General features: G+C 38.2%; 1 gene segment (V, D, J or C); it reads left to right on the forward strand.

Moving 5' to 3' along the window:
* Positions 1-10,717: 10,717 nt before the first annotated feature.
* Positions 10,718-12,649, forward strand: LOC112657845 (T cell receptor alpha variable 8-3-like). The segment is given in 2 exon segments: positions 10,718-11,015; positions 11,131-12,649. Coding segments are annotated over 2 exon segments (390 nt in total).
* Positions 12,650-13,381: the final 732 nt, after the last annotated feature.

Consider the following 13,381-nt stretch of genomic DNA (forward strand, 5'->3'; position numbering starts at 1 on the left):
TTCTTGATATTCCAAGATTTCCTCTTTTATTATTTTTTTTTCTGTTCTGTATTGACAGCTCTTCTCTTTCAGCAATTGAAAAATATTGAGTTACTTTCTTCTGGCTTCCTGAGTTTCTGTTGAGAAATACACTGCTCTTGGTTGTGTAAGATGTCATTTTCCTCTAGCTGCTTTCAAAATTTCTCTTTTTTTCTTTCTTTCTTTCTTTCTTCTTTCTTTCTTTCTTTCTTTCTTCTTTCTTTCTTTCTTTCTTTCTTTCTTTCTTTCTTTCTTTTTTCTTTTCTTTCTTTCTTCTTTCTTCTTTCTCTTCTGATTACTGTGCTTTAGCATCTTGAATCTTTAGGTTTATGTCTCTTTATAAATTTGTAAGTTTTCAGCCATTAGTTCCTTGACACTTTTTCGGCATTTGTCTCTCTTTTCTCTCTTCCTGGGATTCTAATAATTCAGATATTTGACTTTTTGCCCTAGTCCTTTTCAGCTCTGAGGCTCTGATCACTTTTTTCAGTCTGTTTTTCTCTTGCTCAAATGGGCAGTTTCTATGGTTTTGCCTTCTTGTTCATTGATTCTTTCCTCTGACCCATCCATTTTGCTGCTGTGCTCATCTGCTGAGTTTTTTATTTTGCTTTTTATTTTCAGTTCTAAAACTTCCATTATTTTCTCCTTATATTTCTTTGCTGAGTCTTTCTTTTTTTTTAATTTATTTTGAACATGTTTATAGCTGCTTGTTGAAGCATTTTTTAGGATGACTGTTTTTAAAACTCTTGTCAGAGTTCTTCTAACATCTGTGTCAGCTAGGTGTTGGTTGCATTTTCTTATTCAAGGTGAAATTTTCCTTGTTCCTTCTATGATGAGTGATTTTTAATTGCAACCAGGGTATTTTGCGTATTATGTTGAGAGATTGTGGAGCTTATTTAAACCTTTTGCTTCAGATGCATTTTTCTGACATAATTCTGTTGGGGGAAAAGGAGGTGCTACCTCATTATTGCCAGATGGAAGTAGAAATTCAAGTTCATCACTCAGCCTTCTTGGCACCCAAAGAAGACAGTGCACCTCATTACTACTAGGTAAGGGTTGAACTTCCAGCTCCCCACATGGTGTCCACTGATATTGTGATGAGGATGGCCTTGTTACTATTGGGCAATGGTGAAAGTCCTGGCCTGAACCAGGTCTCTACTAGACCACTCCCACAAGGAAGGGGAAAATCACTTCGTTGCTCCTGGTGATGGTGGAAGTCCAGGCTCCTCACGGAATCTCTGCTCACACCTAAGGAGCAGAGTAAAGCTCCTTACAGAAAGGCAAGAATTAAAGTTCCCATTATCTATTTGTCCATCTCTGACATTACATCAGTAGAGATACTAAAAGTCCCTCTTTATGTTTGCAGAGCAAAGTCTAGGCTCCCCACTTGGTATCTGATTATGCTAATGTGTATGGGCTCACAGTTTTTCTGTGATGTTTGACTGAAATACAATGGTTATTGTCTAAACATTTTCTGTCTTGCTAAAAAAGATCCTTTTCTAGTCCTTTAATGAAAGAAAGTAGGCACTTTTGAAGGTTCATTTAAAAGCAATATTCTCTATAATATTCAGATCTTTTCACCTGAAAGAACCATGATGTTCCCTTTAGGGTGTTGAGAATTTGGCAAGGTTTGCAATAGAAACATTGGCAGTAAGCATAAAGATAAGATATGTGGCCTATATAGTAGAAGACTTCTGTTTTACCAGCTGGATCTATCCCTGCTTTAGTTAGTTAGTTAGTTAGTTTTGGTAAATATGCCTCATATTTGTGTTGAGGCATAACTCCTCTTCCACTTTTAGTATACGTGGTTTAGGTGAGGTTCTAATTTTGGGTCTAATGATGGAGTCCAGGCTGATTGGTGAAGTGAATCCCTCTTGACCAGAAGACCAGGATTCTCAACCTTGTGAGCCCATTGGAACAACCTTGGGGCTTAAAAAGGCATTGATACCTGGGTGCATCTCAGGCAATTAAATCAGGCCTCCTTAGGTAACTCCTAAATCCTGAAGCATTGTGTTTCTTTTTTTCTTTCAGTTGTCCCAGATTCTAATGTGCAACAGTATTGACAACTGGATCCAGATACAGTTACTGGTGTAGATGGAGGCTTGTGCTCAAGTCTTGATAATTAGCACAATTCCATGTAGCCAGTGATTGGTTCAAGAATGAGATCTGCTTTGAGGACCTTTTTTTTTTTTTTTTTTTTTTTTTTTTTTTTTTTTTTAGGTTTTATTTACGTGTGAGAGAGAGAACATGAACAAGGGGAGGGGCAGAGGGAGAGGAAGAAACAGACTCTCTGCTGAGCAGGGACTGCTCCCTGTGCCCCCCGCCTTAAATGGGGCTGGATCCCAGTACCCCAGGATCATGACCTGAGAGGAAGAAAGCCACTTAGCTGACTGAGCCACCCAGCAACCCAAAGCAGGGAAGTTTATTAAAGTGAGAAGTATACTCTCAAGATAGGAGAGTGGGTGCATGTGTGCACGCACTTGTGTGTGTGTGAGTGAGAGAGAGAGAGCGAGCAGTGCAGGGCTTCTTGATTGAGCCTGTGAGTATTTACTGATTATCAGCTTCTTCAGCTCCAAATCTGGAATGAGACAAAAAGAAAACCCAGGAAACTCACCACGTTGTTCTTTCTCAGCTCTCAAAGTCCCTAGCTGGTCTGACTTCTTCTCTCAACATATTTTTGCTTTATACATAGCGTCCAGGGATTTTAATCATATAAGACTTAGAGAAAAGTACATTTATGCCATGTTCCCAGTAGTGAAAGTTCATGCATTTAATTTTCAAAACAAGTTCATAGCATTGTGTAATTGTTTAAGCGTGCTTTTCCTGCAGTTTATAGTTCTAACCTTATGGCATTACATAGTTCTGCATTTAAACAGATTTGAAACAAACAATAATAGTACAATGATTGTGGAGAGAAAAATAGTATTGAGTTATTCAATTTTGTTATTCTCTGAGGTCATTTGTAGTTTCTATTTGTATTTGAAATATAAAACAGAGTGAACACTATAAGGGATAATTTTTAAATGCAAATTCAAGTCACAAATAAATCATCTGTTGAATTTAAGTACTATTTTAAAAATTGAAACATCATCTCTATTAAATTATTAATTATTTACATTAAAACCAAAGAAAGCTTCAAGAAAATTAGTTTTCTCCTTAATATACCATGGTAATTATGAAATTTTTTTTGTATAGTAGAGTCTTAAACTTTATTTCATCCAGATGTTACATAAGCTAGCCATGGCACTAGTCATTGACCAGAATTTTTCCATTTCAGAAGCCTTAGTTTCTCCAATGACAATCTTCTGTTTTGATTTCTCTCTTTTAGTTACTCTCACCAAATCTGTTCTTTAATAACCTCTGATCCTCCACTCCAGCTCATTCCTGTCTTCTGTGTCATCATCTATCGTCTCTTCCTTCCCATCCAGCATTCTCCATGATGCATTTCTTCAACTGCTTCATGCTCATATTCTTATCTCACTTTGTCCATTTGTTATCCTATGATACTTCTATTAGTCATGGTTCTTCAGAGAAACAAAATTAATAGGATACATATAGATATATATAAAAGCAGATTTATTATAGGAATTGGCTCACCCATTAAAGAGGCCAAGAAGTCCCACAGTCAGCCATCTGCAAGCTGGAGAACCAGGAAAGCCAGTGGTATAATTCAGCCCATGTCTAAAGACCTGAGAATCTGGAGCTCCATTGTCTGACAGCAAAAAAAAGATTAATGTTCTAGCTTACGAAGAGAGAGAAGGGGTAAGAGAGAGAGAGTTTGCTCTTCCTCCACCTTTTTGTTTCAGTCAGACCTCCAGTGGACTGGACAATACATGCCCAAACCAGTGAGAGCAGATCTCTGTTCATTCTACTCAGTCAAATGCTAATCTCTCCTGGAAACACCCTCACAGACATATGCAGAAAGAATGTTTTACCAGCTTTCTGGGCGTCTCTCAGGCCAGTGAAGTTGACACAAAATTAATCATCACAACACATCTGGTAAATTCCCCTTCTGGACCAATCTTCCTTCTTAGTCATATTGCTTGACTGATGAGCATAGCTGGTAAAAATCACATAGCTATACTGAAGGTTGTCTCCATATAGTCATAGTTTTTTTTTTTAAATTTTATTCATTTATTCATGAGAGACATAGAGAGAGAGGCAGAGACATAGGGAGAGGAAGAAGCAGACTCCCTGCAGGGAGCCTGATGCAGAACTCGATCCCAGGACACCGGGATCAGGACCTGAACCAAAGGCAGACACTCAACCACTGAGCCACCCAGTTGCCCCTATACAGTCATGATTTTTAACATTAGTTGTACGTGAAATGGTACATGAAAATATTTTATGTTTATGTAATCTGCTATCATTCCATATTCTACAATATCTCCCTTGAAACTCTACCAAATTGATATATGTATCACTTTTTTATTAGTCATGGTACATAATGATCATTAAGTGAATTGTCTCAACTTTCTGCATCCCAACTAAAACTTTGCTGCTGCTTTTATACATATAATTTATCTTCTCTCCCATAATGATATAAAAAGTACCCCTCTTACTTTTCAACAGTATCCTATGCCCAAACTCTTCATCCATACCATTCTGGTTCACTTCTTGGGCACCTCAGCTCACTGATTATCCAAGCTCTATAGTCTTATTATTTTTCTTTTTTTGCCACTGATTCCCTTTCATCATTTAAAATATTCAAGCTTGGAGATCCCTGGGTGGCTCAGCGGTTTAGCGCCTGCCTTCGGCCTAGGGCCCACATCGAGCTCCCTGCATAGAGCCTGCTTCTCCCTCTGCCTGTGTCTCTGCCTCTCTCTCTCTCTCTCTCTCTCTCTGTCTCTCTCTCTCTCTCTGCATCTCTCATGAATAAATAAATAAAATATTTTAAAAAATAAAATATTCAAGCTTTCTCATCTTAAAAAACATAATCTAACACTACCCCCCCGACACATTCATGCCTCTCCTGTCACCAATCCATTTCTTGCCTCTCTGTCCCTTTACTATAGCTCAAGTCATAACTTCTTCCATCTTGTCATCTGTCTTTCACTCCACACCTTCATGCATTTTGGCTTTTGTCCCAACTCTTCTTAAGATCTCTTTTCTCAGAAGTCATCAATGACCTCTTCATTGTTTTTTCTTTTTTTTTTAATTTACTAACATACAGAATAAACCCCAGTGCCCGTCACCCATTCACTCCCACCCCCCCGGACCTCTTCATTGTTAAATCCAAAAGCTATTTTTAAGTTTCATTAAAATACTAGGTGATTGTTTCTCAATTTTAAGGTGCACATGAATCTTACTAAAATGTAAATTTTGATTTGGGAAGTCTGGGTTGTGTCTGAGACGGCGCATTTCAGTGTAGCCCCCAGTAATGCTGATGCTATTACCTACAGATCACATTTAGAGGAGCTGCTTCCTGCAGTGTTAGCCACTCTTTCCCTTTTTGAAAAATTTCCTCTTTCTGGCACTCTGCTTTCCTATTTAAATATTCAAGATCTGGGAGATCTTTTGCAGTGTTCTTTTATACTAATCATCTTTGAGTATTCCACATTGTGAGCATTCCTCCTGCTGCAGGCACTCTTTTTCTCTGTACTTTGGAAATTCCTATCTACTCATATGGCTTCAATTAGCCTTTCAGTTAGCCTGAGTAGACTAGAGATAAGACCGGACTCTGCAGTTAGATCTAGATTATAATTCCTGCTCTACCATGTAAAAATACTGTGATCTTGTATAATTTCACTTAACTTCTCTGAAGCTAGATTTATTCATATTCAAATGAAAATATAAATTGTTATATTAAGATAATAAGATACCTTTATATAGTATATAGCTGACAAATAATTCCTAAACAATTGTTTTTGTGATTGGAGGCAGAATAAATGTGAGGTTAATCAAGTTTAAACTTCAGAGCCCTGTACTTGGTTCTTTCCAAGACCCTGGGAAGGGTCCATGCACTCACTTGGTCATATATTTTGCAAATTTTTCAAAAAATAAGATATTATAACCACAGTCAGTTAAGACTCTTGCTTTCCTCTCATTGCAAGTCTACTCTAGACAGGTCCTGGTAAAGTGGCCACAAGCATACTTGGAACTGGATAAGGTGAATTGGAATTAAGGATACATTTAATCTGGATTTAGTGGGGCTAAATAGTCTTTAGTGTGTGGTTCATGGTCTTAACAGTATATTTTTAAGTGTTTGCTAGCAAGATCTTACAGATTAAATGTCACAGACAAGTTTCAAACAAAATTTCTTTTGACACTATTATTAATTATCTTATATTACACTATATTGCTGTTCTGCTAATGGTCCATTAACAAGTCTGTTTCTTTAAAGGTCTGATGGTCTATTATCAGCAACTTTCCAGTATTTAAAATTATATCCTATCTTTCTAGCTGGTTCCAATCCACTTTTATAGTTTTACTGTCTCCTGTTACTATATCTGTGCACTCCACTCTATGTAAACTTGATTCCTTACCTTTTGCCAGAGGATGCCTGTGCTTATGTATCCCTTTGGTATAATATAACCTTGTGCAATTGTATCTATTAAGATTTTTATTAATTTATTGCTGATTGATCACAAACTTTACATTTATGGGGATAAAGTAAAACTCATTATATGGTACAATGAAGACATTAACAACTGTGGTAGGCAAATTCCAAGATGATACCTAAAATGTCTGCCCTCTGCTGTATATGCCCTGTACAGTCTCCCCCCACCTTGAGTGTGGGCAGGACCTAGAGTATGATGGATGTCACTTCTGCAACTAAGTTATGATATACGGCAAAGGTAAAGAGATTTTGCAGATGTAACTAAAGCCTCTAATCAGTTTCATTTTGAGTTTATCAAAAGGGAGATATTATCTTTAGAGGGCCTGACCTAATCAGGTTTGCTCCTTACAAGAGGGCTTAGGCTTTTCCTGAGATCCAGACAGGTTCTTTTTGTTGTTGTTGTTGTTTAATTTAATTTAATTTAATTTAATTTAATTTAATTTGTTTAATAATAAGTTTATTTTTTATTGGTGTTCAACTTGCCAACATAAGAATAACACCCAGTGCTCATCCCGTCAAGTGCCCCCCTCAGTGCCCGTCACCCATTCACCCCCACACCCAGCCCTCTTCCCCTTCCACCACCCCTAGTTCATTTCCCAGAGTTAGGAGTCTTCCATGTTCTGTCTCCCTTTCTGATATTTCCTACCCATTTCCTCTCCTTTCCCTTCTATTCCCTTTCACTATTATTTATATTGCCCAAATGAATGAGAACATATAATGTTTGTCCTTCTCTGATTGACTCATTTCACTCAGCATAATACCCTCCAGTTCTATCCACGTTGAAGCAAATGGTGGGTATTTGTCATTTCTAATGGCTGAGGAATATTCCATTGTATACATAACCACAACTTCTTTATCCATTCATCTTTCAATGGACACCGAGGCTCCTTCCACAGTTTGGCTACTGTGGATATTGCTGCTATAAACATCGGGGTGCAGGTGTCCCGGTGTTTCACTGCATCTGTATCTTTGGGGTAAATCCCCAACAGTGCAACTGCTGGGTCATAGGGCAGGTCTATTTTTAACTCCTTGAGGAACCTCCAGACAGTTTTCCAGAGTGGCTGCACCATTTCACATTCCCACCAACAGTGTAAGAGGGTTCCCTTTTCTCCCCATCCTCTCCAACATTTGTGGTTTCCTGCCTTGTTAATTTTCCCCATTCTCACTGGGGTGAGGTGGTATCTCATTGTGGTTTTGATTCCCTGATGGCCAGTGATGCGGAGCATTTTCTCATGTGCATGTTGGCCATGTCTGTCTTCCTCTGTGAGATTTCTCTTCAAGTCTTTTGCCCATTTCATGATTGGATTGTTTGTTTCTTTGGTGTTGAGTTCAATAAGTTCTTTATAGATCTTGGATAGTAGCCCTTTATCTGATACGTCATTTGCAAATATCATCTCCCATTCTGTAGGTTGTCTTTTACTTTTGTTGACTGTATCCTTTGCTGTGCAGAAGCTTTGTATCTTGATGAAGTCCCAAGAGCTCATTTTTGCTTTTGTTTCCTCTGCCTTCGTGGATGTATCTTGCAAGAAGTTACTGTGGCCGAATTCAAAGGGTGTTGCCTGTGTTCTCCTCTAGGATTTTGATGAAATCTTGTCTCACATTTAGATCTTTTATCCATTTTGAGTTTATCTTTGTGTATGGTGAAAGAGAGTGGTCTAGTTTCATTCTTCTGCATGTGGATGTCCAATTTTCCCAGCACCATTTATTGAAGAGGCTGTCTTTCTTCCAGTGGATAGTCTTTCCTTCTTTGTCGAATAATAGTTGACCATAAAGTTCAGGGTCCACTTCTGGGTTCTCTATTCTGTTCCATTGATCTATGTGTCTGTTTTTGTGCCAGTACCACACTGACTTGATGACCACAGCTTTGTAGTACAACCTGAAATCTGGCATTGTGATGCCCCCAGCTATGGTTTTCTTTTTTAAAATTCCCCTGGCTATTCGGGGTCTTTTCTGATTCCACACAAATCTTAAAATAATTTGTTCTAACTCTCTGAAGAAAGTCCATGGTATTTTGAAGGGATTGCATTAAACGTGTATATTGCCCTGGGTAACATTGACATTTTCACAATATTAATTCTGCCAATCCATGAGCATGGAATATTTTTCCATCTCTTTGTGTCTTCCTCAATTTCTTTCAGAAGTGTTCTATAGTTTTGAGGGTATAGATCCTTTACGTCTTTGGTTAGGTTTATTCCTGGGTATCTTATGCTTTTGGGTGCAATTGTAAATGGGACTGACTCCTTAATTTCTCTTTCTTCAGTCTCATTGTTAGTGTATAGAAATGCTACTGACTTCTGGGCATTGATTTTGTATCCTGCCATGCTGCCAAATTGCTGTATGAGTTCTAGCAATCTTGGGGTGGAGACTTTTGGGTTTTCTATGTAGAGTATCATGTCATCGGCGAAGAGGGAGAGTTTGACTTCTTCTCTGCCAATTCGAATGCCTTTAATGTCTTTTTGTTGTCTGATTACTGAGGCTAGGACTTCCAGTACTATGTAGAATAGCAGTGATGAGAGTTGTCATCCTTGTCTTGTTCCTGATCTTAGGGGAAAGGCTCCCAGTGCTTCCCCATTGAGAATGATATTTGCTGTGGGCTTTTCGTAGATGGCTTTTAAGATGTTGAGGAATGTTCCCTCTATCCCTACACTCTGAAGAGTTTTGATCAGGAATGGATGCTGTATTTTGTAAATGCTTTCTCTGCATCTAATGAGAGGATCATATGGTTCTTGGTTTTTCTCTTGCTGATATGATGAATCACATTGATTGTTTTACAAGTGTTGAACCAGCCTTGTGTCGCGCGAATAAATCCTACTTGGTCATGGTGAATAATTTTCTTAATGTATTGTTGGATCCTACTGGCTAGTATCTTGTTGAGAATTTTTGCATCCATGTTCATCAGGGATATTGGTCTATAATCAGAGAGGTTCTTCTACTAGCCTTGAAGAAGCAAGTTGCCATGAGTTCTACAAATGCAAAGAAATGAATTGTGCCAACAACCACATGAGCTTGGAAGAATATCCTCACACCTTAGACAAGACGGTGGTCTTAGTTGACTTTTTGATTGTAGGTTTGTGAGTTCTTGCTTAACTGTGCCCAGCCTTCTGACCTACAGAAACTGTGAGATAATAAATGGGTATTTTTCTAAGTCACAAAGCTCATAGCAATTTGCTACACAGCAATAGGTACCTAATACAAACTTAATAAACTGGTTGATGAATATCATCATTTCATAATATTTAGGATTTGTTATAGCATAAGAAAACTTGAAATGTAATGAAATCTTATAGTACACAGTGACTTAATAGATATTTTCCAAAATTTGACTATAATCCTAAAAATGTATGTATCATTATCATAATCCCCTGTGAATTATAAAACAATTTTTGTGGTCAATCATGATAGGAGTAAAGACTGAACTATTTTTCTTTTCTCTATTGAGGAAGTATTACAAATTTATTGTCAAATTAAGAGAAAATTTTAAAAGTATGGAGCCAAAAAAAACAAAAGAACAAAAAGTACTACATAAATTAAAAAACATTACATAAAAGTGTTACATAAACTTATGTATTAAATTCATTACATAAATTACATAATGAAATATGTAATTTTTAGATTTTATGATGTTGGTGGTGTTTGTTTCATAAAATTGTAATTTATTGTTATTTTATTTCTCATTCTAAAAAATTATTTTGTATCCAATTTTTTATTCAAAATTTTGTGTTCTTTTAAAAAGCTCCTATTTTGGATGATGAGTATTAAGGAGAGTACATGTTATATGATGAGCAATGGGTGTTACATGTGAATGATGAATCACTAGATTCTACATCTGAAAACAATTTTACCATATACGTTAACTAATTAGAATTTAAATTAATACTTGAAGTAAAATAATTAAAAAATAAAAGCCTCCATTTTATAAGTTTCAGGGCCTATGAAACATAGATCCCTCTGGGTACATAATCATAATGCTTTGAAATTCAACCACAGAAGGGTCAGGAATACGTGGGGAAGGTTCGCAAAAAACGTGAATGTGTCCTTAGCTCGTTTGGCCCCTAGAGGGCGCTGATGCCTAAATTGGAACCGGTTTTTCCGGGGCGGGGGGCGGGGACTCAGAATATGCCCTCCAAAGCCGTCTTACTCTGCAGCTTAAAGAGGTGTTCTGGAGGCAATTTTTAGACAAGGGCACATAAAGAATCTCAGACACTGGGGGCAGACAGATTTGCCCAGAGAGCATCTCTTCCTAACAGTCCCTAAGAAGAAGGAGTCTAAATCCCCTATCATTCCTCCTCAACCTCAGAGCAATCTGGATTCAAGTACCCAGTCATCACATTTTATTTTATTTATTTTATTTGTGAGAAATTTCCCAGAAACTCTCTATTTTTTCAGTGCTCGGCCATGACCTTCATGTTCATCGCAGCGCTTGGGGTGCTTCTGTTTCTAAGTGAGTAACATTCTATTTCACTCCCTTGTCCACAAATTAAACATTGATCTGGGTTGACTCTGAATATAGACTTTTTCTTTTAGCAGAGTTCACTGACTCAGCCTTGATGTTTCAGGAGGAACCGGAGCCCAATCTGTGACCCAGCCTGATGCCCACATCACTGTCCCTGAAGAATCCCCTCTGGAGCTGAGATGCAACTATTCCTATGGTGCAACTCCATATCTCTACTGGTACGTGCAGTACCCCAACCAAGGCCTCAAGCTTCTCCTCAGGTACTTTTCAGGGGATACCGTGGTTCAAGGCATCAAAGGTTTCAAGGCTGAATTTAGTAAAACCTCCTTCCACCTGAAGAAACCCTCAGCCCATTGGAGCGACTCAGCCAAGTACTTCTGTGCTGCGAGTGACACAGTGTCTGGGACTGACCGGAGAGCTGCACACAAACCTCCTGAGATGTTGTAATTTAAAAGACTCAGGGTCTCAGCCTGAGTTATTTTCAGGAAGTCAACATGTTCTGTAAAGATAAACAATGCAGAGAATTCAGAATCCTGGGAAGTGTTTAGTTTCTATGGACATCTTAGATAATTTTTCCTTTTGTTTTGTTTTGTTTTTCCATTTTGCAAACGCAAGAAGTGCAGCTTTTGCTGGTTTTTGAAATGCGGCATTTTTATCCTCTAGAGTCCCGATTCTAGAGGGAATAAAGCTATAGGATTTTCAACAAGCTGGAGAAGTTACTTGCTCTCATATCATTTGAAATAGTGATGAGTGGGCCGTCTGGATGACTCAGTACACTAAGCATCTGTCTTAGGCTCAGGTCACAATCCTGGGGTCCTGGGATCAAGTCCACTGTGGGCTCCCTTCTCAGCAGGTAGTCAGCTTCTCCCTCTCCCTCTGCCATTCCCCTCCTCTCATGTTCTCTCTCTCTCTCTCTCTCTTTCTCTTTAATAAGAAAATGAAAGCTTTAAAAAAATAAATAGTTATGGGCTAAGATGGTTTGGAGTTGACCATGTGAGTTGGCATAAGGCAAATTGGAGAATAGCTTTGCAGAAACCCAGGGCAATTGCTTATGCCGATCTGCATTATCTCCAGAACATTTTACCAGTATCCTGAGAGGCTTCTTTTGTCAAAGAACTTCAACATTTTGACTAAAATATTTGAGAATGGACCTAATTAAAGCTGACATATTAAGGGTGTATACAGATGACCTTTAGAACGAAGGGAACACTGCCTTCTTTTTTTTTTTTATTGAAGTTAGATTTGCCGACATATAGTGTAACACCCAGTGCTTATCCCATCAAATGCCCTCCCCAGTTCCTGTCACCCAGAACACTGCCTGCTTTATCCAGTGGTCCTTGGTAATAGACACTCTAAATCAAACACATTGTCATGCTGAAGTTTCATGTGGAATCTTTGGCTTTTCAATGAGTGCCCAGTCTTTCTTTATCAGACACATTCAGGTTTCTGCTCCCCTATTTTTCTCTCCTCTAATTCAATTTCTCTAATACCCATTGAATGCCCAATAATAATTAGTGGGTGCTTCATCATCTTTTTTTTTCCTACACTTTTTCTACAGTGCCATTAATAAACACTTGCAATATTTTTGAGCAAGCCACCTGATCTTCAGTGTCTTCAGATCACTTGACCTCAATAAAAAATATGGAGGCCCTCATTTTCCATTCCTTGAATCTCCAAATCCATCTGCAGAGGATTCTTGTTATTTATAGAGTCTGAGACAGAAGCATAAACTGAAATTATATTTATATGTTATCAAACAGTTATTTTTCTTTTAAAATAATCTACAAGTGAAAAAGCAAAATACAAAAAAATAATTAATAATCAACAGTTTTAGTAAAATGTGTTTAAAATTGAAATTTTATTTAAAAATTGTAAGCTTAGTTATAGATTTTTTTAATTTTTATTTATTTATGATAGTCACAGAAAGAGAGAGAGAGAGAGAGAGAGAGGCAGAGACACAGGCAGAGGGAGAAGCAGGCTCCATGCACTGGGAGTCGGATGTGGGATTCGATCCCGGGTCTCCAGGATCGCGCCCTGGGCCAAAGGCAGGCGCCAAACCGCTGCACCACTCAGGGATCCCATAGATGTTTTTTATACAAATAAAGTTATTCACAGTTTTAGTGTCAATGTCCATCTAATTACCTAAATTAATAACACTACTTTTAATATTTTTTTAAAAAATATTTTATTTATTTATTCATGACACATAGGGAGAGACACAGGCAGAGACACAGGCAGATGGAGAAGCAGGCTCCATGCAGGGAGCCTGACATGGGACTTGATCCCGGGTCTCCAGGGTCAGGCCCCGGGCTGAAGTCGGCACTATACCACCGAGCCACCCGGGCTGCCCTAAC

This window comes from Canis lupus, chromosome 8 (assembly GCF_003254725.2).
Source record: "Canis lupus dingo isolate Sandy chromosome 8, ASM325472v2, whole genome shotgun sequence".
Taxonomy (NCBI): Eukaryota; Metazoa; Chordata; class Mammalia; order Carnivora; family Canidae; genus Canis; species Canis lupus.